The sequence below is a fragment of the Cervus elaphus genome, chromosome 11 (genome assembly GCF_910594005.1).
Source record: "Cervus elaphus chromosome 11, mCerEla1.1, whole genome shotgun sequence".
NCBI lineage: Eukaryota > Metazoa > Chordata > Mammalia > Artiodactyla > Cervidae > Cervus > Cervus elaphus.
The window spans coordinates 41,834,189-41,855,306 of record NC_057825.1 but is presented as its reverse complement, the minus strand read 5'-3'; the positions used below and the strand labels follow the sequence as shown (position 1 = coordinate 41,855,306).

The window sequence follows — 21,118 nt, the reverse complement described above, 5'->3', positions numbered from 1 at the left end:
TTTCATCATAACCCTCATCCTTTAAGCCATACCCTACGGAACAGCAGGAGACTCAAGTTTAATCCCTGGGTCCGGAAGATCCCTGGAGAAGGAAGTGGCAAGCCACTTCAGTATTCTTGCCTGGGAAATCCCACAGAGGAGCCTGGCGGGCTACACAGTTCATGGGGTCACAAGAATCACACACACCTGAGTGACTAAACCACCACCACGCATTTAACAGTGAGTATCTCAAAATCATAGATGCCAATTACAGAGCATCTCTTCGTGAATTCTTACTTTTAGGAACATACACCATCTGACTTAACACTTACAACAGCCTAGGAAAGTAGATATCATGGTTTCTCTTTTACTTGAGGTTTTGAATGGTTCAGGTGATTTACCCCTGGTCACATGGCTAATAAGTAACAGAGAGGAGGTGACACCAGGCCTGCCTTAGTCTAGAAGGGCACTGATACAAGGAGGCCCCTGGGGCTACTGAACATCTGAAATACAGCTGGTCCAAACGACACGCTCTAGAAGTAGAAAATATACACTGCCTTTCGAAGGTGTTGTACCCAAAATGCAAAATATCTCATTAACAATTTTTATTATTGATTACATACATATTGAAACAACTAGATAGGTTGAGTTAAATAAATATATTAAAATTAATCTCACGTATTTATTTTTTTAAAAAACACACTGCTCCCAGACCACTTAAAGTCACATATGCAGTTCCTGTGGTATTTGCATTGGACAGCCCTTGTCTAAATCCTCCAGTCTTTACCAAGAAGTCCTACTGCCTCCCTGCTTTCTTACAGTAATGCAGCTCTTTAGTAATTTACAGGTTGTACACTATTTTAAAAAGAAAAGAGACTCTGCAGTGGTCCAGTGGCTAAGACTCTGTGCTCCCAATGTAGAGGGCCTGAGTACAATCCCTGGTCAGGAAACTAGATCCCGCATGCTGCAACTAAGAGTTCGAAGGCCACAATTAAAGATTCCACTTGCAGCTGAGACCTGGTACAGTCAGATATATAAACAAAAATACTAAAAAAATAAATCCACCTCGACAGTCTCACCTCTAGTAATAAAACCTTTGTTTCCTGATGAAGACTTCAAGAATAATTTATAATGCAAAGAAAAAAAAAGTTTAAGTTCACATACAGATGTCAAAGAATCTGCAAGCAGCCTAGATAGGGCTGTCCCTCGTCCCTGCAGCGCCAGGATCTCCAACATGGTCTTGGCATTTGGTCAAACCTCCTTCTCAGGCAGTCTCCCTTTTAAAATTTAACTTAATTTCCAACTTTTTTATTTTGCATTGGGGTAGAGCCGATTAAACAAACAGTGTTGTGATAGTTTCAGGGGAACAGCAAAGGGGCTCAGCCACACATATACATACACGTATCTTTCTCCCCCAACCTCCCTCCCATCCAGTGCTCGGGCAGTCTCCTTTTTATCGCCATTTGCCCTCACCATCTTGGTTCTTGATCTCAATAGATGAAAATGGTTTTCAAACCATATCAAAAGGAGACCTAGCTTTTTGCTCTTAAGGATGAGAATTTCATAGATGAGAAGGTAGGGAAAAGATGTCAGGCACTGGATTTACAGTAAAAAGCAGAAGGAGCTATGGCCCATACCTTTCCCTGGGGGAGTGGGTCTCAGGGCAGCGCACCTGGCTGGCTGGCGTCTGGATGGGGTTCAGAGGCTGCCTGCTCTGGCTGGCTTCACTGTGGAACGCCTATCCTCTTGAAGTTCCTGACCTACTGCAACTGCTAACCTGAAGTGTTCATTCTCTCTCAGGGTTTTCCATTTTTATGTTATAATCATCAACACTGGCTGTAGCAGATAGCCTTTTTTTCAACTGTTTGCGCTCCATGTACCAGGCACTGTGCTGAGCATGCAACCCAGGTTATCTCACTTAATCCTCTAGCAAGTCTCTGAGGAATGACTCAGCTCTGGGCCCAGGCAAGACTCATCCAACATCAGGCTCTACAAGCTACACGGAGGGAGACTGGGTCTTCCTGCCCTCCTTCCCCAGCATTCCTAGGGTACCCCAGCGGTGTGCAAACAGGTAGGCTGATTTGGTCAGTTGCCAAAGTGCTGACGTGCCATCATTTAATAGTTACTTCAATTACATGCTTTCAAACAGCACTCTCACATGACGACCTGTCGAATGGCACTTTACCTGTGCCCTGGACCGGGCCACACAGGCATCAGCGAAGCAAAGTTAACTGGCCTGAAGGAACTTGTAAAACTAAATTACAACAGGGGACAAAAGTTAGGGATGGAGTGTTGGCCTAAACAGCTCACTTCCTTGTCTTAATTGGCTTCCATCTTGGTGTTAATTGACTTTGGAGTTAAGAGCCTTTCATACAAATCGAGGGAAGCTGACCTTTGGAGCGCTGGTGACTTGTTGAGTAAATATGTCTTTATGGACTTCATAAAATGCAGATTGTGTAAACACACACTCAGGAACTATTAAAAGCACTGGGTGGCTGGGGTAAGGCACAAAGGTGGCCTTTAAGATTCCTGAGTACTCCGTAGTTGGATGTTTCAGAAAACGAACATCCAGGATGTAATTACAATTTAGGGAATACATCTCAAACTCTGGCTTGCAGGCAGAGGATTCACTTGGGGAGCTTTTCAAAAATACAGATTCTCCGGGCCACATGCCCAGAGAGGCTGATCCAGGAGGTCTGGGTGGCCTGCTGACATCTGTGTTCTAACACACTCTCCAGACTACCAACTCTGAGTAGATGGCCCAGGACCGGCTTTGAAAAACTACGATTTCAGTGCCATAAGCAGTTCACTCACCTTCTCACCTGTTCTTCCTCATTCCCACTAAAGAATACCAGCTGGGGAACACAGAAGATCAGAGTCCTTCATGCGGGAGCGGAGGGATCTTCTGAAGCAGGAGGGAACTCCCTTTCTCCCCTTGCCCATTATCCAAGAGCAATAATTGAGCAACTTCTCGCGTTGGCACCAGGAGAGCCTTCTATATGCCTCTGAGTGGGGAAGAGATCAGCTCCCCCAGAGCAGCTGAAACCCACGCACAAAGTCAAGGGTGCAGGATCAGCGCAGGCAGCCACATCTTCCACACATACAGCCCGATCTCTCTACATTGACCACAGCCCCCATGACAGGGAGATGTCAGCATCCACAGCATCCGCGAGCCTGAGGCAGCTGCAGAAACACCTCCAGTTCTGGACCCCTGTTTTACAAGACACACAGCTGGATGTGAACACTGATAAGGAGACCAGGGCGGTGTCTGGGCAGCAGGAACTGTCTTCGTGCATCAGTGGGGAGATCAGGACAGCAGAGAGCTGGTTGTCGTGGCCACAGAGGACAGTAGTTCCATAGATGGGCTCGCTGACGATCAGGGCCACATACCCAAGTCACCTGGCACTAGGGCCCCGTATCTTGGAAGTATCTGGGCAGAGGGAGAAGGGCCATCTGGGGCAGCAGCACAGCACCTACTTACCAGCCCTGCATTAGTAAAATCTGCACAGACCCTGCGTTTCCATCCCCAGGGTAGGGTGGGGGTTGGGGGTGGAGGGCTCTCACATGAGCAAATATGCCCTCAATCACGAGTAACCCTTCCCAAAGCCTTATCAAAGTGGTTCATGACAGCATTTGCTTTTTTCCTACTCAACATGGAGAGTGCCAAATTAAGTGTCAAACGTGGTGACTTGAGTATTCCCAAGGCCAGAAAGTGTCAAATCTACAAAGAGTTCAAAAAGGACTATAGATTTCCAACAACCAAAGTGAGGAACTACAGGTAAAATAGATTTGGCAGTTTTATTGAAAAATTCACAAAAGCTTTAGAAGTTGCTAATATTCCCAACTCGAGGCGTATGCCATTTCAGAACCTCTAAGGACCGAGTTTCCACCAACGGGCTACTAGCAAAATGACTTAAAGAGGAAAACAGCAAGTCTTATATAAACAAGAGCCTGACACATTCAAAGGGCGAGTTGTTTTTCTCATCGGCATGACCTCAGCACACATTCGTTCTCATGCATTTGTTTAAATTAAGTGATTATGAATTTCACCTGCCAGGTTTTGACTCCTCTCGTTTCCAAACAGAGGAAAGGCAGAAGGGCCGACACGCCTCTTTGGTTCTTTACACTTTTTTTGTGCTGTCGTCCCACATGGTTGTCACCACTGAGGCTCTGGACGTGAAGTGCTCGCCCGAGCGTGCTTCCCTGGTCTCTATTGTGCCAGCCTCCCCTTGATCCTGATCTCCTGGCTCGGAAAGGCTCATCACCCACAGCACTTGCACCCAAGGCCAGCTCTGCTGTGAGCTCTCCTGCAAGGCTGTCTGGACCTTGAAAGCTTTCTGGGAGGTTCCAACCCTTTCTCAAGACTCATTAGTTTAGGAAGAAATACACACACTGCAAGAACCTTTAGGCGATACACAAACTTCCGCACCACTGGCCTCATCTCAAAGTCTATCTTGTCTCCAATTTCTTGAGTGGAGCTTTTTTTTGCGGCGGGGGTGGGGGGGAGGCAGAAGAGGGGAGCCTAGGGGACTAGGCACAGATTGACAGGAGCTGCCAAACCTACAGGTAAGGATGTGAAATTGATTTGATGTCTGAGGCCCTCCAGCCCACGCAGTTGTGCTCAGACAGCCATTTTTTCCAGAAAGAAGTCTTGGAGATTTCTTATGAAGTCATTAGTTGACTTGGTCGCATTAAAAAAAAAATAACCAACCCGTTTTAGTGGTAGCAAAATGTGCACAACATAAAATTTCCCATTGGACCCATTTTTAAGTGTATGGTTCAGGGGCATTAAGTACATACGCTCACACTGTTGTGCAAGACTCTATCCCATTTTTAAGAGAGCCCTTCACATTTTCTCCTAAGATATTAAAACACTTTTTCAGCCTCTCCCACATTTGCATCCAGTGCCACAGTTCCAGATGACAAGCTACAATCTTAATACCTGGCATCAATTTTGTTAGTGACATCTGTTTTAAGTCAATGTATTTTTCAGTTCTAGGTAAAGCATATGATTCTATATCTGTTTTCCTTTAAATTCAGATGCCGGTCCCACAAAAATGAAAGGTTTGTAAAAAATCAAATTCAAGAACTATTCTTGTTTCCTGTAAAATAACCGGCCTCATTCTACCCGCCCCCCAAAAGACAAAATAAAAACACTCCTGTAAAAAAAAAAAAAAAAAAAAAACACTCCTGTATTTACTACTTAATTAAAATAGCTAAATTCATATCCTAAAGGCATCTGTACTACATCACTAAGGAAAACTTCTGAAAAAAATTATTAGGGCTTTTAAAGTTTCATTCAAACTTTTAAAAAAGTTAATAAAAAACAGTCGTAATTTTGGACAGCTGTAGGTGATTTTTTGGTGTGCTTTAGAGTATGTTAAAAAAGACCTCTTGAATCAACAATTAGACTTTATTTTGCATTGTCTCTTATGGTTTCACTTTACATGTAACATCAATTTGGTATCTTCCTCCCTAAGAGATGATTTACTAACGTGAATGAGATGGAATCATGATGAAAGAGTGGGAAGGAACACAGTAACAGTCCTCTCCCCTGATAAGGATGTGTATGACTTGAATTCCCTTCTGTATGACAGATGACTTAGGGTAAATTAAGGGGCAGTGATATGGGAACTCTTTTTTTTTTTGAGCTACAACTGACATATTAACATTATATTATTTTCAGGTGTACAACATGATTTGCTATTTGTATATACCTAAAAAATGATCACCACAATAAAGTCTGGTTAATACCCATCATCCAGGGGGATCTTTCAAAAGAGGAAGGCTTGGGTGGTGCCATCTTGGTTGGTCATACCCCTCTAGGTTTGGTGGGTGTTCCCCTCTTCCAAATCTTGATTAGTCTAAGACACAGTATAATCTCCTAGATTTTTTGTAATACTGACACAGGGTGTGAGCGTGAAATTCTAACTCAGTTGGTCTAGGGAGGAGAAAGGTGAAAGTGGAAAGATAGACAGATGTTATGTCCTAGAAAGCATGCCAAACCAACCTGGATATGTTCCTCCTGTGACCTCTTGTTAAACTGATAAACTGCCCTTGTTAGGACAGCCGGGGGAGGAGTTCTGGTTCAGGCTGCGGGCATGGGTGGATTGGACCACAGTGGTCTATTCTCCTGGTCACTGCTGCACAACTCCAAGTGGAACAAGAGGATGGTGGAAGGAGGGATCTGTGGGCAAATCATTTATAAGCAACCCGCCCTGATGGTTTGGATGATCCCAAAGCACTGGGACGTGGAACCTGAAACCCCACAAAGCAATCTTTAGGCTCACAAGGGATCCTTTACTCTATGAATAAGAAGGATGCCCAGCTGATGGAGACTAAAGGGGGAGGGTATAGAATACCAAGAGAAGGAAATTTTTTTTTTTAAGTACACGTTATCCATCTGACACAAGCAGGATGAATCTTGTTATCCAAGACGAGCCCTGACTGAGAACTGTAGTTCCAAAGCACAACTGGGAAATGGGTCATCTCATCACGGCGAGGCGGCACGTGCTTCCAGCATGTGTGCTGGGCTGTGTGTGGGCTCTTGGGGAGAGTGTGTCTTGGTTTGGAGGTTTTTATTCTTCCTCAAGCCTAGGTTTCTACACGGTCATAACACTTAGTAGCTATCTCATTCGGTAAAGAGGATAATCCCAATTTTTATCAGAGTGAACCTGTGGGGCAGTGACCTTACAAAAATTAAAATAAACATGCTCCCATAAAAAAGTACTCATTATATGACTAGCTCGTCAACTCTTCCCTCCCTCTTTGCTGAAACAGGCACCTGTTGGCTTAGAAATGTTCGGCATTCTCACTCTAGTGCGCCAAAACCCGCACCCTTCCCCGTGCTGGTATCCACCAACCCCCCCACCCCACCCTGAGACCTGCATGTCAAATATTACTTCCTGCTGTCTATGACCACATCGCCTTGGCAGTTAACATCAAAAGCAAACACATGGGGAGGACAGAAGTCCCTGAAGCTGGGGAGGAAGGACAAGTGTCAGCGAAGTTTCAGACTTTTTTGCTAGTGCCCAGGTGCAAAAACCTTGGTCACGTGTATCTCAACGTCTCATCAAAGGCCTCATCTTTTCTTCCCCAGGATGGAGAGCTGAACGAAACACTCCTCTGCCTCCACCCCCTACCCTCCTGTTCTTGAAACACACATATGGGACCCCTACCACCCGAAGATGAACCAACAGGAACAGTGTCTGGCAGCTCACCTATTCTCCACGCGTTCGGGGCTGACCGAGGCTGGTACTCTGTTCAATGTTGATGGTTCCTCGGCAACACGGGCTAGGTTTATTTAAACTGAACAAGTTTCCACCATCTTTTTCTGGTGTCCAGAGAGCTCAATGGCTCAGGGTAACAACTGTCATGAATGTCTGACACAACACCCACAACAGGACTGAAGCCAAGGGCAGATGACATCTGCTTGCCTACATATCCCAAGGAACCAGCTAGCTGTGGGACCCTGCATTCATCCCTCGACCTCTCTGGATTGCGATTTTTCTGTAGAAGAAGGGAGCTGGCATTTTCCTAAGCTGCTCTCCAGTTCTACAATTTTATGGTCAAGTTGCAACCATTTTACTTTACTGAGATAAGGCGATGTATTCTCCACGTCACAAGGGCAATTTCAACTGAGCAGTGCTGTGTTCCGGCAGGAGTAACAGTGCTAAAAAAAAAAAAAGTTTAAACTATACTAAAAAAATAGTAAAAATACAAGTAGTAGTAAAAACAACAACAACAACAACTAAGAAAAACCCAAAACCCTCACTTGGTTTCTTACTGGCCTGAAAGTTTGATCTACAAAGTAGGTTGGTTAACTTCGGTTTGAATTTCACAGCTTCCCTATCTTCCAATAAACATAACAACCTCTTTGGAACAAAGATTCCTAGAGCAGTGCCTGCTGCAGTTCATTATAGCCAGAAGGAAAGCCCTGCCCAGATCCGGTGGGGTAACAGCGCTTAGGGGCCTCCCTGACTCCCGCCTAAGCTGTAGCCTCCAACTAATTGGAATTTACCAACAATAAATCACTTTATCATTTCTTTGCTTCAGAACTTTAAACAGCATCATTCCACCTAAAGAACGAAAGCTCAAAGATGGATTTTGATAGCCTGGCATGCAATAACCTAAAATTTAGCCTCACCTACCTGGAGCAGCTCTTTCTCTGAGCTCCCCCAGCATATACCCAGGGGTGGGATTTCCTTGTCTGTGGAAGAAACCTTAGGACGCCGGATCCTCCTCTCCAACCTGCCTGACCTGCCCCCTCCTCCACTATCACCACCACCATCCTTACCTGAGTTCGCTAAAACTCAAGATTCACCTGGATGAAAGTGAACTCTCCCTTCGGCTAGTCCAGCAAGAGGTACTTTAACGTCTTTGCATTTGTCTCTGTTTTTAAAAAGAATATTATACTTATAAAAGTTTTCTTAAAACAGGAACCCTGGGGCTTCCCTGGTGGCTCAGAGGTAAAGAATCCATTGAGTGCGCCCCAACTTCTCAGCCTGTGCTCTAGAGTCCAGGACCTGCAACTACCGAGCCCATGTGCTGCAAGTACTGAAGCCCCTGTGCCCTGGAGCCTGTGTTCCACAACAGGAGAAGCCACCACAAGAACCCCCCGCACCACAACTAGAGAGTAGCCCCCGATCGCCACAACTAGAGGAAAAGCAGCAATAAAGACCCAACACAGCCAAAAATAAATAAATAAAATTATTTTAAAAAAAAAGAACTCGCCTTACAATACTGAAACTACAAGAGTTCTTCAGTATTACTACTATACGATTCAATCCTTTTATTTTAGAGACGAGAAAGCCAAGTCCGGAGAAACAACCTGACATCTTGAGCACATTGGTGGCAAAAAAGGGAAGGGAACCCAAGTTTCCCAACTCCCAGAACTTGCTGCATCAGGCAAACTGCTCCCCATCTTCTCTGCTACTTGGTATCCATTCAAAAGCTTCTCCTGTGGGCTGTATCCTTTTTTCCACAATAGAGAGTTGTGTGCTGCACAATGCAGGTATTCAATAAAGGCAAGAGGAGAAAGGGGGGAAAGCTGGAAGACAGAAGACAAGCTCCCCCAGGCCCTCCTCCTTATGAGAAGACCCAACTTTGTACCAAGTCTCTGTGGGGGAATGTCCTGACTCATTTTCAACTCCCCCTACCCACCTCCAGCTTACGCCCTCTGCTTTCCTTCAGACCTTCCACCCAGTCCTCAATCCACCTGGAGTATAAACACACCCTCAGAATATGCATCCCACGTGAATGCCCATGAATTCTGCAGGCCAGAATACTGGAGTGGGTAATCTTTTTCTTCTCCAGGTGATCTTCCCAACCCAGAGACCGAACCCAGGTCTCCTGCGTGGCAGGCAGATTCTTTACCACTGAGCTACCTGGGAAGCCCCATGAATGACCACACTCATGTCCTTACATACAGAATGAGGGTCACAGCAATGATTCCCAACTAAGTCTAAGTATTCAAAGACAGAAAAATTAAGGGTCCAGCCCTCTTCCCCCAGAGATTACAGCCATATTTTTTTAATAACTGTGAGTTGAGAAAAATATGACAAACATCCAGCATGAATTCAGTAGTATTTTATTGAGGTTATATTTTATTATTTTACAAATGCAACGGCATACATTGAAAGAGTAATACACGTCTGTGGGTGATGTTATATACATATTTGCTTCACAAACAACACTTGAAGTGCTATGGGTCCCCAGTCACTTGGGCAACTGCTGGGTAGAGGCACTGGTTCAAGACTTCAGAGGTGGATACCTAAATGCTGGGTGTGCGTGTTAGTCACTCAGTCATGTCCAACTCTTTGCGATCCCATGGGCTGTAGACTGCCAGGCTCCTCTGTCCATGGGATTCTCCAGGCAAGAATACTGTAGTGGGTTGCCACTCCCTTCTCCAGGGGATCTTCCTGACCCAGGAATCAAACCCAGATCTCCTGCACAGCAGGCAGATTATTTACCATCTTAGCCACCAGGGAAGCCCCTAAATGCTGGGGAAGGACCTTAAGTCTCTTATCACCTTCCTTTGAAATATACCAATGGGCCAGTGAAGATACCACCAGAGAGGGTCAACAGTCAGCTCACTTCAGATTTCTCATTCCATCTACCTTCTTGTATTTACTACTATCACAGGCGGTGGTATTTCCAGCACTTCTTTTTTCGGGGAAGAAGGGTCTTACTCTAGTCCTCTGGTCTATTCTTGGCTTTCCTGGCAATGCTGCATCAGGTAGAAAGCCACTTTCAGTTTCTCCCCAGGAATTATCTCTAAAGAGTAAGCGGTGACAAGTGATGGATAATTTGCATTTTAACCCTATTCAAATTTGGGTAAATGGTTTAATATGCATGCTAATATTCTATCATTATTCCAATTAAGGAAACTATTATGTTAAAGTGTTTAATCAGGAGAATTAGGGAGAACTCCAGACACCTAAAATTAACCTCTAATAGTCTTGACATTCATTTCATTTAAGTGCAATTTGCTAAGCTATAAGCAACTAGCTGCCTAAGACTTCTGTTTAAGACTTCTGTTTAGGCACGTGGGGATTCCTGATAAGACCTAACAGCAATTCATTTCCTAACTAGATTGCCGTCTAAAAGAATAAACTAAAAGGGCTGCAATTTAAATACAATCAAGTCCCCAAGCAGTCACATTCCAGAAGACTTAAACATCATCATCTTGATCCCCAGGAACAACAATGCTATTCGCATCAGAAACAACACAACCACTTCCTCTTTCTCTGACCTTCTCGGTTTAATTACTTCCTGTGATTTCTTCTAGGGCTGAGTGTGCTTGCTCCCGGGGCGGCTGGCTTTCCATAGGAGACTGATTTGTCTGGAAGGTGCAGAATGCCAGCTGACAGACATTATACACAAAGTGCTGGGACTTCCTATTTCTCTTTCAGTGATAGATTTCTTGGACTGTCTGGCATTCACCAAGAACTTTTAGTCATAAGAAAAGAAAAAATTCTTCAGCACCTTACCATCTAAAGATCGAGCTACACCTCAAAGCTGAAAGTCCTGCCAACAATGGGTAAAGGCAGGCCCTTGATAATATCTCTCCGTGTGGAAACACCACCTTCTTGACCAATGAGCTTCTTCAGCAAGTTCCAAATGCCAAGTATATGACGTTGCCTCTGAAGACACAAACCTGGCAGCTGGGAGCTCACCGTCATCACAAAGACAGGCTCTTGCTACTCAGAGAAGGGTCCTTGGATCCGCACCACCAGCATTGGGGAGCTGGATAAAAATGTAGCATCTCAGGCCTTCCTGAACCAGAATCCTCATTTTATAAGATTCCCATGCACATTGAGGTTTAATCCTCTTCTCAAAATAGCTAGGCTAAAACCAGGTCTTAGTGAACAGCAAGTTTCATTAACTATCTTGCTCACACACACTCCATCAAAGGGAAGGTGGCTGGTTGTCTTTCCAAAAACAGTCTCTGTAGAACTGCTCTTTGTATCAATACAGAAAATGCCATCTCTGTGGGCACTGGTTCTCTGCTCCACAGGGCTGAACAGGAGAGTGACGAAGAAATGTCACCTCACTGTCCTGAGGCATTTAAGGGATTCTGTGCATGCATGCTAAGTCACTTCAGTCGTGACCAACTCTATGCAACCCTGTGGACTGTAGCCCATCAGGCTCCTCTGTCCAGGGAACTTTCCAGGCAAGAATACTAGAGTGAGTTGCCATTTCCTACTCCCGGGAATCTTCCCAACCCATAGATCAAACCTGGGTCTCCTGTACAACACGTGGATTCTTTACTGTCTGAGCCACTAAGGAAGCCCTTTACAGAGTTCTAATTTCATTTGCTCAATGGTAATATAAGTCAAACTGTACACACAACAGTTTCTTTGCAAAAACTGAGGCTCTATGCAGTTGTTCATAAATAGTTGTTCTACAGACATGACATGTGAAGTCAAAGGACCTGGGTAAAAATAACAAATCCTGCTCTGTGACCTCAGACAAGATACTTAACCTGGCTGCATCTTTTCTTCGCCTGCAGCTGTGGACAGTTGATTCGTGGACATAATCCATCCACACGTAAGTGCATGAGTGAATGTGTATGAACATACCAGAGACACTCACCCAAAAAATGACTCAAGAACTTACGGGATCTGGGAATCCCAATGCCTGCCACTCAAGGGGTAACCCAGCAGAGGACGAACAAGTGAAACACCTCAGGTGCCCAATCAGTCTATCATCCAGATAATGCTGGCATCACACCCTCAAGGCACAAGGAAGTGCCTAGCACCCTAGAATGTAAGCTCCCCGAGGGCAGAGGCTCCCTCTGAGCCACAGCTGGGGTCCTGTCTGGCCGGTAACATGGCTGGAACACTGTGTGGAGTAAGTGAAGGGTGCTCTGCAGCGAGTCACTGCCTCTCCTCCAGTCTCACCCTAACTACTATCTATTTTTCCAATAAATAATTTATACATGGCTTTTCAACTAGTGGCCAAGTATTTTCTAAAGTGAAGTTCCTTAGATTCAGAGAATACCACATTTCCAAGGGACACCTGTCATCTGATATCCACTACTTTTCCTTAGTATAAAAAGACATGTAAGATCAGAGCTGGTTCACAAACAGCAGACTCCTAATCTGAAATCTGTGCATGTGTGCTCAGTCATGTATGACTCTTTGTGACCCTATGGCTCCTCTGTTCATGGAATTTTCCAGGCAAGAATAGTGGAGGGGGTTGCCTTTCCTCCTCCAGAGGATGTTCCCAACCCAGGGATGGAACCTGAATCTCCTGCATCTCCAGCATTGGCAGGCAGATTCTTTACCACTGTGCCACCCAGGAAGCCTGAAACTTGTTGACCCACAGACTAATGAGAAGACAAGCATTAGTCTTCAGGGCCAGAAGTAGCGTTAGGCCAGGGTACACTATCCAGGCACAGTAGACCTGTTTCAGAATTCTGAGCCTGAAAAAAACCCCAGATTTTGATTTAACCTGTTAAACAAAGGAGAGACATTTAATTGCTCTGTTTAAGACTGTATTTACACTTATTCAGCTTTAGAAGTTCTACAAAAATGAGTAAACTTATTAGGATGTAGATGATTAAATCTCTGGCCAAGCATCCACTTCATTCCCTGGATGGAAGTATAAACACAAACACCAACATGGTACACAAACAGACAAAACAAGCCATAAGCCAGCTACTCCTAAGAGAACTCTTAGCCTCATCCATTTCCCCCACAAGCCTACTGACTCTTTGTTTTAGAAAGAATTTGAACGCTGTTGATCATATGAGTTCTAGACCAGACAGGGGTGGCAATAGAGCAAAGGATGCTACTACATAGGTAAGTAAACTGACAGTAAGCATCACAAGAGAAAAGAGGTAGAGAATGATCCCAAAGCCCATGTTTCCTCCATCACCATCGTGGCAGCCTGCCCCTCTTAGTAGTTTTTAAAAACAAACAAACAACTTCAAGTCTTCCTGGATGTACGTACAATATGAATAATCATTTAATTTTTTTATATAAGGTAAAACTCTTTTTCAGTTAATGAACATTTAATCAATCAATGAATGTTTGCAGAAAGCCTACTATGGGCTTAGCACTCTGCCTGAAGATGGGTGTACAGGTCAATAAGCTATTATTTCCGCACCTGGAAGGGCAAATGGGCCAAGCTTCTAGGTACATTCTCAGGGTGGGATGCAAATACAAAATAAACAGTGTTTATCTGAACAATCAATACTGGAGGCCAGAGCCAAAGCAATGAGAAAAAGAAGTAAGAGGAATAAACAGTGAAAATGAAAGACAAAGATGAACCAGGAAAGACAATTTTAACAACTCAGCCTGATAATTAGGTTTTAAGCACTTATGAATGGACCACAGGAAATAAATCTTTAAGAATGGAATCGCAATTTGAAAAATCATTATTTCTACAAAGAGAAGAAGCTAAATCCATACATTTTGAAGGTGCTCATATTGTTTGATCTCTTCAATCACAACTGCTAAATGCCAGGATGAAATAAAAATTTGTTTCTTCACCTGTATGCTCTTGCGTATGCTTAGTTGCTCAGTCATGTCCAACTCTTTGCGACCCTGTGGACTACAGCCCGCCAGACTTTTCTGTTCATGGGATTCTCTGGGCAAGAATACTGGAGTGGGGTAGCTATTCCTTTCTCCAGGGAATCTTCCCAACACAGGGCTCAAACGCAGGTCTCCTGCACTACAGGTGGATTCTTTATTGTCTGTATGCTCTTGGGGCAATCAACACAGAAGTTCTGTTTTAAAATAAATATTCAGCTGCCCTTTGAAAGTAGCATAAATAACATAAGCAGGATTTGCTATCATGTACGCAACATACCCCAAGTGAACATACTGTTGACAAAGATTACCTGAGAAATGAGTAATTACAAAACAGTTGGTCCTTAATTTAGCCAACTCTTATGCCAGTTAATATCAAGCGTTTTACTAAGATCCTGGCCTGACTTCCTTCCCCTGACAGGGACCACGTGAAGCTGTGGTAACCATCTTTCATGCCTACCATGGCAGGCAGATAGAAAACACATTTTGCTTCACAAAGCATGCTGCCCACAAGTGCAAAATATTCCTTCTACTCCAGTGACTAAAAGCCCTAGACAATGCCTTAAAATCATCAATGTTCTAGCCTTAAACACTGATCAGAAAGAAACATTTACAATAGTTAACGAGTTTATCAATATGACTGGGTCTTTAAAAAAAAAAGGGCAGCCCAATTTACTTAAGAGAAAACAAGCCAAAATAAACAGCCAAATGCAAAAACTTCCTGCTCTTCCTCTATTATCATCTTGTTCAAGTTTCTGAGGATTTTGCTGTTAGATTGTATATTTGTGTTCCACCCCATAACATAGGAACTCTGCCAACAGTGGCGCTCATCGGCACAGCTGTCTCCAACTTCAAGTGCTAAGACTCCACGAGAACCCTGTAGCTGTTGCAAATTGTTAATATTTTGATCTCAGCAGACACTATCCTGCAGAGGCAGAAAACACAGGCCCCAGCTTATTGAGTTTAGACTCTTCCACTTCCCAGTTCCCACAACAGTGATTGGATTCAAAATGGTTTTGACTTTTCCATCACAGATCACCAACACCAGATAGTTCTGCAACCAGTTTCCACAAGACACGTCAAGGGTTTCAGGTAAAACATGGGAGTTTCTCAGAAGGAGGCTTATACACACCCTAAGTTAACCAAATACAATTATAATTATTGCATTTGTCAGCAGGGACAAAACAACGTTTTAAAATAATCAGATTCGTTTTTTTAACTTAACAGATCTTTATTAAAAGCAACCACAGTGTGCCGAATGGATGGTATTAGGCCAACAGGGAGAAAACTAGGCAACAGAGGGAACCCTGATGTAGCTGTATATAATAAGCCCAACTCTAAATGGTGATAACTGTCATACAGTGTGGAGGGAAAGTTCTATAGAGTCCACAATTTTTCCTTAGGGAGTGAAGGAGGGGGAAGTCCAGGAGGACCTCAGAAGAGGAATGACTCAGGGCTAGTAGTAGGGGAATGAGCAGAATTTCAAGTGTTGGAGAAGGAAAGAAGAACATTCCAGAATAAACAGCATGAGCAAGTGGACCGTTGAGAAGAACAGTTTTGATATTGATACTGATCCACTTTTTATACATGTTATTGGTTAAAGGGATCAGCAAGCAGAGGGAATCAGCTACAGCTGGAAAGGAAGCAGCATCTGTTAAGATCCCTGTGGAAACAAACCCAACAGATGGAGGTTAGGGAACGCCCACCACCTACCAAGACTATAACCTTGCAGTAGGCTCTCAACTTTATACAATGACAATGTCTTTTTACACAATAACAATGTCCTGGCTTATAAACTTGTTAAAGAATTTTCCAAGTTTTTTGTTTTGTTCCGCTTTCAAGATTTTCTAAGGAAGAGACCAAGATTCCAATTCTTAGTCGACTCCAGGATTCTATTCTGGTAGAATAGAAACACACCTACTTTTTTAAGGTGAAGGCAAACAGAATGGATCTATACTTGTTGCACTGTGTCTAATTTCCACAACTCTTACTTCAATAACTAGAGCTAACATTCCAGTAATAATCAACTCTGAATTCACATTCCTTTCATTATCTTAAGGTGTAACAAGCCCAAGTTTACTTAAATTCACTTTAATTCAGTATGTGCCTCAGCATTTTCAGGGAAGACAAGGGAAGTGAAAGAAGTTATGGCAATGACAGGATGTCACTAATTCAGAAGAATTAGGGACAGTATGACTGGCAGAAATGGTCTGAGCTTTGAAGTCAGAATGACTAAGGCTGGCCACCTTCTGCCCTTCTGAGATAGCACCTTGTGGTGCTTGAAAGCACAGTCCTTCCTGAGAGAGCCTACTAGGGTTATTTAACCTCTCTGGGTCTTGACTTCATCCCCCTCTATAAATGGAGATAATAAAACCATATGGGCTTCCCTGGAGGCTCAGTGGTAAAGAAGCCGTCTGCCAATGCAGGAGACATGAGTTTGATCCCCAGGTTGAGAAGATCCCCTGGAGAAGGAAATGGCAACTCACTCCAGTATTCTTGCTTGGACAAACCTATGGACAGAGAAGTCAGGCGAGCTACAGTCCACGGGGTGGCTAAAGAGTCAGACACGACTGGGCGACTAAACAACAAACAAAACCATATACAGCATAGACTTGTTGAAAAAACTAAAGGAGTAAAGTGCTATAAAAAATATTTGTTGTCTTCGGTAAGTAATGTAAGCTTCCTCATTGGTTAAATGGGGTAACACCTCCTTCACATAGTTATTTGAAAGTGAGATTGTAAGAAACCTATCTCGGTGTCCAGCGATGAGCCGACACCAGAAACCTGTGTTATTCCTAGTGTGTGCTGTAAGCTTTACACAGGCTAGCTCATTTAATTCCCACAGCAACTCCACGAAACCAGTAGTATTTATTCCCATTTTATTCACTCAGATAAAAGCAAAAGTGAGATACATCAGTAACTTGCCTTGGATCAGAAGGTGACCAAATGGCTAAGCCTTGAGCCATACGTTACAAATGCATTTAAAGCAGGATCTTTGGCCTTTGGCTGAAATAACCAGTTAGACATTTTTCAGTCAGTTGAGACTGAGAGTAAAGACATCAGGGAATTATTCTTAATTCTGTGAAGTGTAATCATTGTCTTGTGGTTTCACATAAGAGTATGCTCATCTTTTGGAAAGTAAGCTCAAGTAATTGAATATAAGAGTTCTAATGTCTAATTTCTTTGAAATGGTTCAGCAAAAAATATTTAAACTTTTAAAGTTTTTTTCCAAATGGGAAACCTTTCAATATTAGGGAAAGTATGAGTGAGAGCGGAGTTATAAATCCATCCTCAGCAAGATGTGTGTTGCCGAGGGAAGTTCATCAACAAAATAGAAAGCTGAATGGTAGCTGAGTGGTTCTTGAGTTACTGCTCCTTGAGAAGAGTTTCTTCATTTTGTCTTCGAATTTCCAAATCATTCATAGCCATGATCCAGTGATTTAAAGATAAAGACAAAACACACGTGATTTAAAAAAATTTTTTTCCATTTCCTCTGTACAAAAGGTTACTATCAATAATTTATTGAATTATTTTAATTATATTTAACTTTTTAATTTAATTATCTTTAATTTTCACTTACTGAAAAAATTTGTATAGTTATAAATCTTAACATGCATTTCTGTCTGGAGAGGGACAGAAGGGTCAGGGCACTTTTTATACTGAAGCTATTGTTTAGGACCATCAGCAAAAAGAGCTTTACTAAACCTATGAGCATATATTCATTAGAGGAATTTTAAAAAGACAAAAAAGAACATTAGAAGACAACACATATATTTTTAAAAATTAAGCACGATTTTACCACTTTCAAGGTTCTGATTTATTGCTAAATGTAATACATTTAAACACCTGTATTGTTTAATAATAACCTTAAATATATGTGGGCTATCAGGAAGATCTATTTTACCTAAGACACAAATATATCTCCCTTAAGTTTCCAGTTTGATGTCACTTCCTTATAACACACCTTGCCTGCTTCCAAAAGGTATCTGAGGAAGCTCAAACATAAAAACCATTAGAAGAGAAAATAGAATATAGATTGAAATGCATAGAGAGGAGTGGTAAATAAATCTAGCAAAAACCTAAGCTAATATGGCTACCATAACCAAGCAAAAATTTTAGCTCTGAGCTTGAGACGGTGGTAGAAAAAAATAAAACAGAAAACCAATCACAGCAAGCCCTGTAAGTCTGAGAGAAACGTTCTTCCGGGCATCAGCATTTAAAAGCAATTTTTCAGATGGGCCATTACATAAGAACGATGAACAATATAATGGACAGTGTCCACAAATGGCAGTTTATACAGCCCATGCAGCCCATTTTCTTACCAGGCATTTCTTGTCTCATGACAAGGTCATTGCATTAAAAGTAATTCAGAGAAGGCCATTTCTGCAGCGGGCTAAGGCGCCACAGCTTTCTGATTCTCTAACTGAATCCAGAACCTATCCTCAAATATCCATTGTCTCAACTGGGCTTCTGACAGCAGGAGGGACAGCCAGTTCCATGCTTAACTACTCTGAAAGCCTGGGAGAGAAATATTTATTTCTTGCTGGTGATTCCACCTGAAATCCCTTTGCTTTGGATATCACATGGGATACGATACAAAACTGACCTGCTGCCCTAGAAAGGAAGCGGCCAGGCCAGCATCCTTGAGGAAAGGGAGGCAAGGAACCCCAATCTAGGGTGATGAACCAATCAATCTCCAACAAGCCCTGAGCACTGGCAACCTTCCCTTCCTGCTACTACTGCTATTTGTGTGTGCAGGGACAAACAAGGACCCATAAAAATACCTGTTTATTGTTAATAGTCATGTCCAAAAGGGGGCAAGGCCCAAGAGCATATTCCTTCCCCCACCCCATATTTCAGCCCTAGAAGGGCAACATTTTTCATTTTACCATTTCAAGATACAGTCTATGAAGGCCAAGCAAGGTCTAACATAGAAAGACCAACAGGTGTGGTGGGATATTGGACATGCACACCAGGTAAGATCCTCTCAGGCCACTTACGGGACAAGAGTCCTAAGACAGGTGTCTGGCAGACTAGGGGTTACTGCAGCCAAAGCTCCCTGGGGACCCAGAGAAAGGAAATTCCCTTTTCCAAACATCAACTCTCCCAACACCCCCTCCCGCCCAGCCCGGCGACAGCAGACGCCAAAGGACAACGGGGCACTTAAAAAAAAAAGAGTAGATGCTTACAGCACATTCTATCACCTGCTGCAAGACAAGCCCTCCCCGCTGGCCAGCCCTGAGTCACTTCCCCTCTCTGCATCGGGTCTTAATGCTCGCGGGGGCAAAAGACCTGGGGCCTCTGGCGCTGAATACCCGCAGCCCCCGAGTCGGCGCAAACACACGCTGGGCCTCCTCTAGGCAAGCTCCCGTGGCTGCCGACCCGCTCTCTGCGCCCCAGCCGGCGCCGCCGCTACCTTGGCTAATGGCAGCTCTGAATGAAAGGAGCTGAGACAGGCTCCGGATTTATGAATGTGCAGGGGAGGAGGGGAGAGATATCATGTGACAATAAAGGAGAGCGTCTTATTCACAAAAAAAAAAAAAAGTGGCTGTGGCGGGCACAGCCACTGTGCAGCAGCGGCCGCCGCGATGCGGTGACCGCTCGGACCCGAGGCCGACGATCTCAGGCACCGGGCCCGGCAGCCCAACCCCTAGTCGCACCCACGATCGGAAACGCCTCGGGCGCTGGCAGAAGAAAGGCAAAGCCGCCTCTGCGGCCGCTGGAACCTGCACCTCGGCCAGGGACTGAAGGAAGACGGGTCCGGCGAGGGGAGGTGGGTCCGCCGGAGAGCCCCTCCAGCGAGGAGCCCAGAGCTTTGTTCGCCTCGGGCCCGCGGGCCGGGCACGCACTTCTGTGCACGCGCGCACACACAGATATACACAAAGATATACACATAGACACACAGAGATATACACACAAGGGCCCCGCAGCGCGCTGCCCCGCGGGCTCCCGCCCTCCCCCGCCGCACACCCTCGGATCCGCCCCCCGAGCAGCCCCGACCCCGCGGGGCGCCAGTCCCCGGCCGGCCAACGCGTGCACACACACGCACACGCGCCGCGGGGCCCCAGAGCTGCTCCAGCACGCCGGCCCGCGCGGGGACCCGGGTGCACACAGACCCCAGCGCAACCCGCGCCCAGTCCTCCCTTAGCTCCGCAGTGTTTTTTATGAATGAAAATGTGGTATGCAAATGAGAGCGATTCAAGAAAACGACATGGCGGAGCCTGGGCCCCAGTGGGCTTCCGAAGGGACCAAGGGGCTAGCGGAGGGGGCGGGAGAGCCACAAAAGTCACCAGGTCAAAACCCACCGACCCCTGGAAGCCGGAGCGGGGGTGTCAGGTGTTTCCCTCCCGCCGCCGAGGATCTCGAGAAGAGGGATGATTTGAGTCCCCGGAGAGGGAGCGGGGACCGCCCGGAGGTCACCCGCGCGCCCTTGGCCCCCGCAGCGGCCACCAGCCCTCCGACCCAACGCGCGCCCCCTCCAGCCTGCAGCAGTTTTCGCCCCCTCCTCACTTCATCAACAAGGGGGGAAATCTCGCGTCCCACACCCCACAGACCAGCGAGTCGCTGCACCCCAAGCCAAGTTCACCCAACCAGCGTCCCCGCCCGCGTCCTCAGCCCCGGTCCCCACGCTGCCCTCGCGGGGCACTCTCGTCCCACCCCGCGGCCAAACTTACTCGTCCGGGTGTGTTTCTTCGGTCATTTTCCTGTTCACCTAGACGCCTGTCCCGCGGCGGGCAGCTTTGCTCCCTTCATCTTCCTGTCCGCTCATCCTCTCCCCCACCCCCCTTCTTCACATCTCCGGAGATCGCCTGATTTGGTTGGGGGGAGCTGCTAGAGATGAAGGGGGCGCCGCAGAAGGCAGAAGGGGAAGCAGGGCGACGGGAGCGCAGGGTGAGGTCTGGGAGAAGGGGTGCACAGGCAAGCTTCGCGGGGAGTAAGCGCCGCAGGGCCGAGGGGCAAGGCGGGCTGGGGCTCCGAGGGCTCGGGAGCGGGCGGAGCGGAGAGATTTGGGCAGGGGACGGCGGTAGGGGAGAGGAGGAGAAAAACAAGCGCGCGGTGGAGCGGCGGGGACTGCTGAGAGCAGGAGAAGAGGGCCGGCC

The 21,118-nt window shown here is 45.3% G+C and overlaps 1 protein-coding gene across 1 annotated transcript in view; it reads right to left on the bottom strand.

Moving 5' to 3' along the window:
• SPRED2 (sprouty related EVH1 domain containing 2) overlaps positions 1-20,822 on the bottom strand; it is a 118,398-nt gene extending 97,576 nt beyond the window's left edge. Inside the window, exon 1 of the mRNA XM_043917645.1 lies at positions 20,693-20,822. Within this exon, the coding sequence (XP_043773580.1) occupies positions 20,693-20,718 (26 nt within the window). The 5' untranslated portion in view covers positions 20,719-20,822. The remainder of the gene's footprint in view (positions 1-20,692) is intronic.
• Between the last annotated feature and the right edge of the window lie 296 nt (positions 20,823-21,118).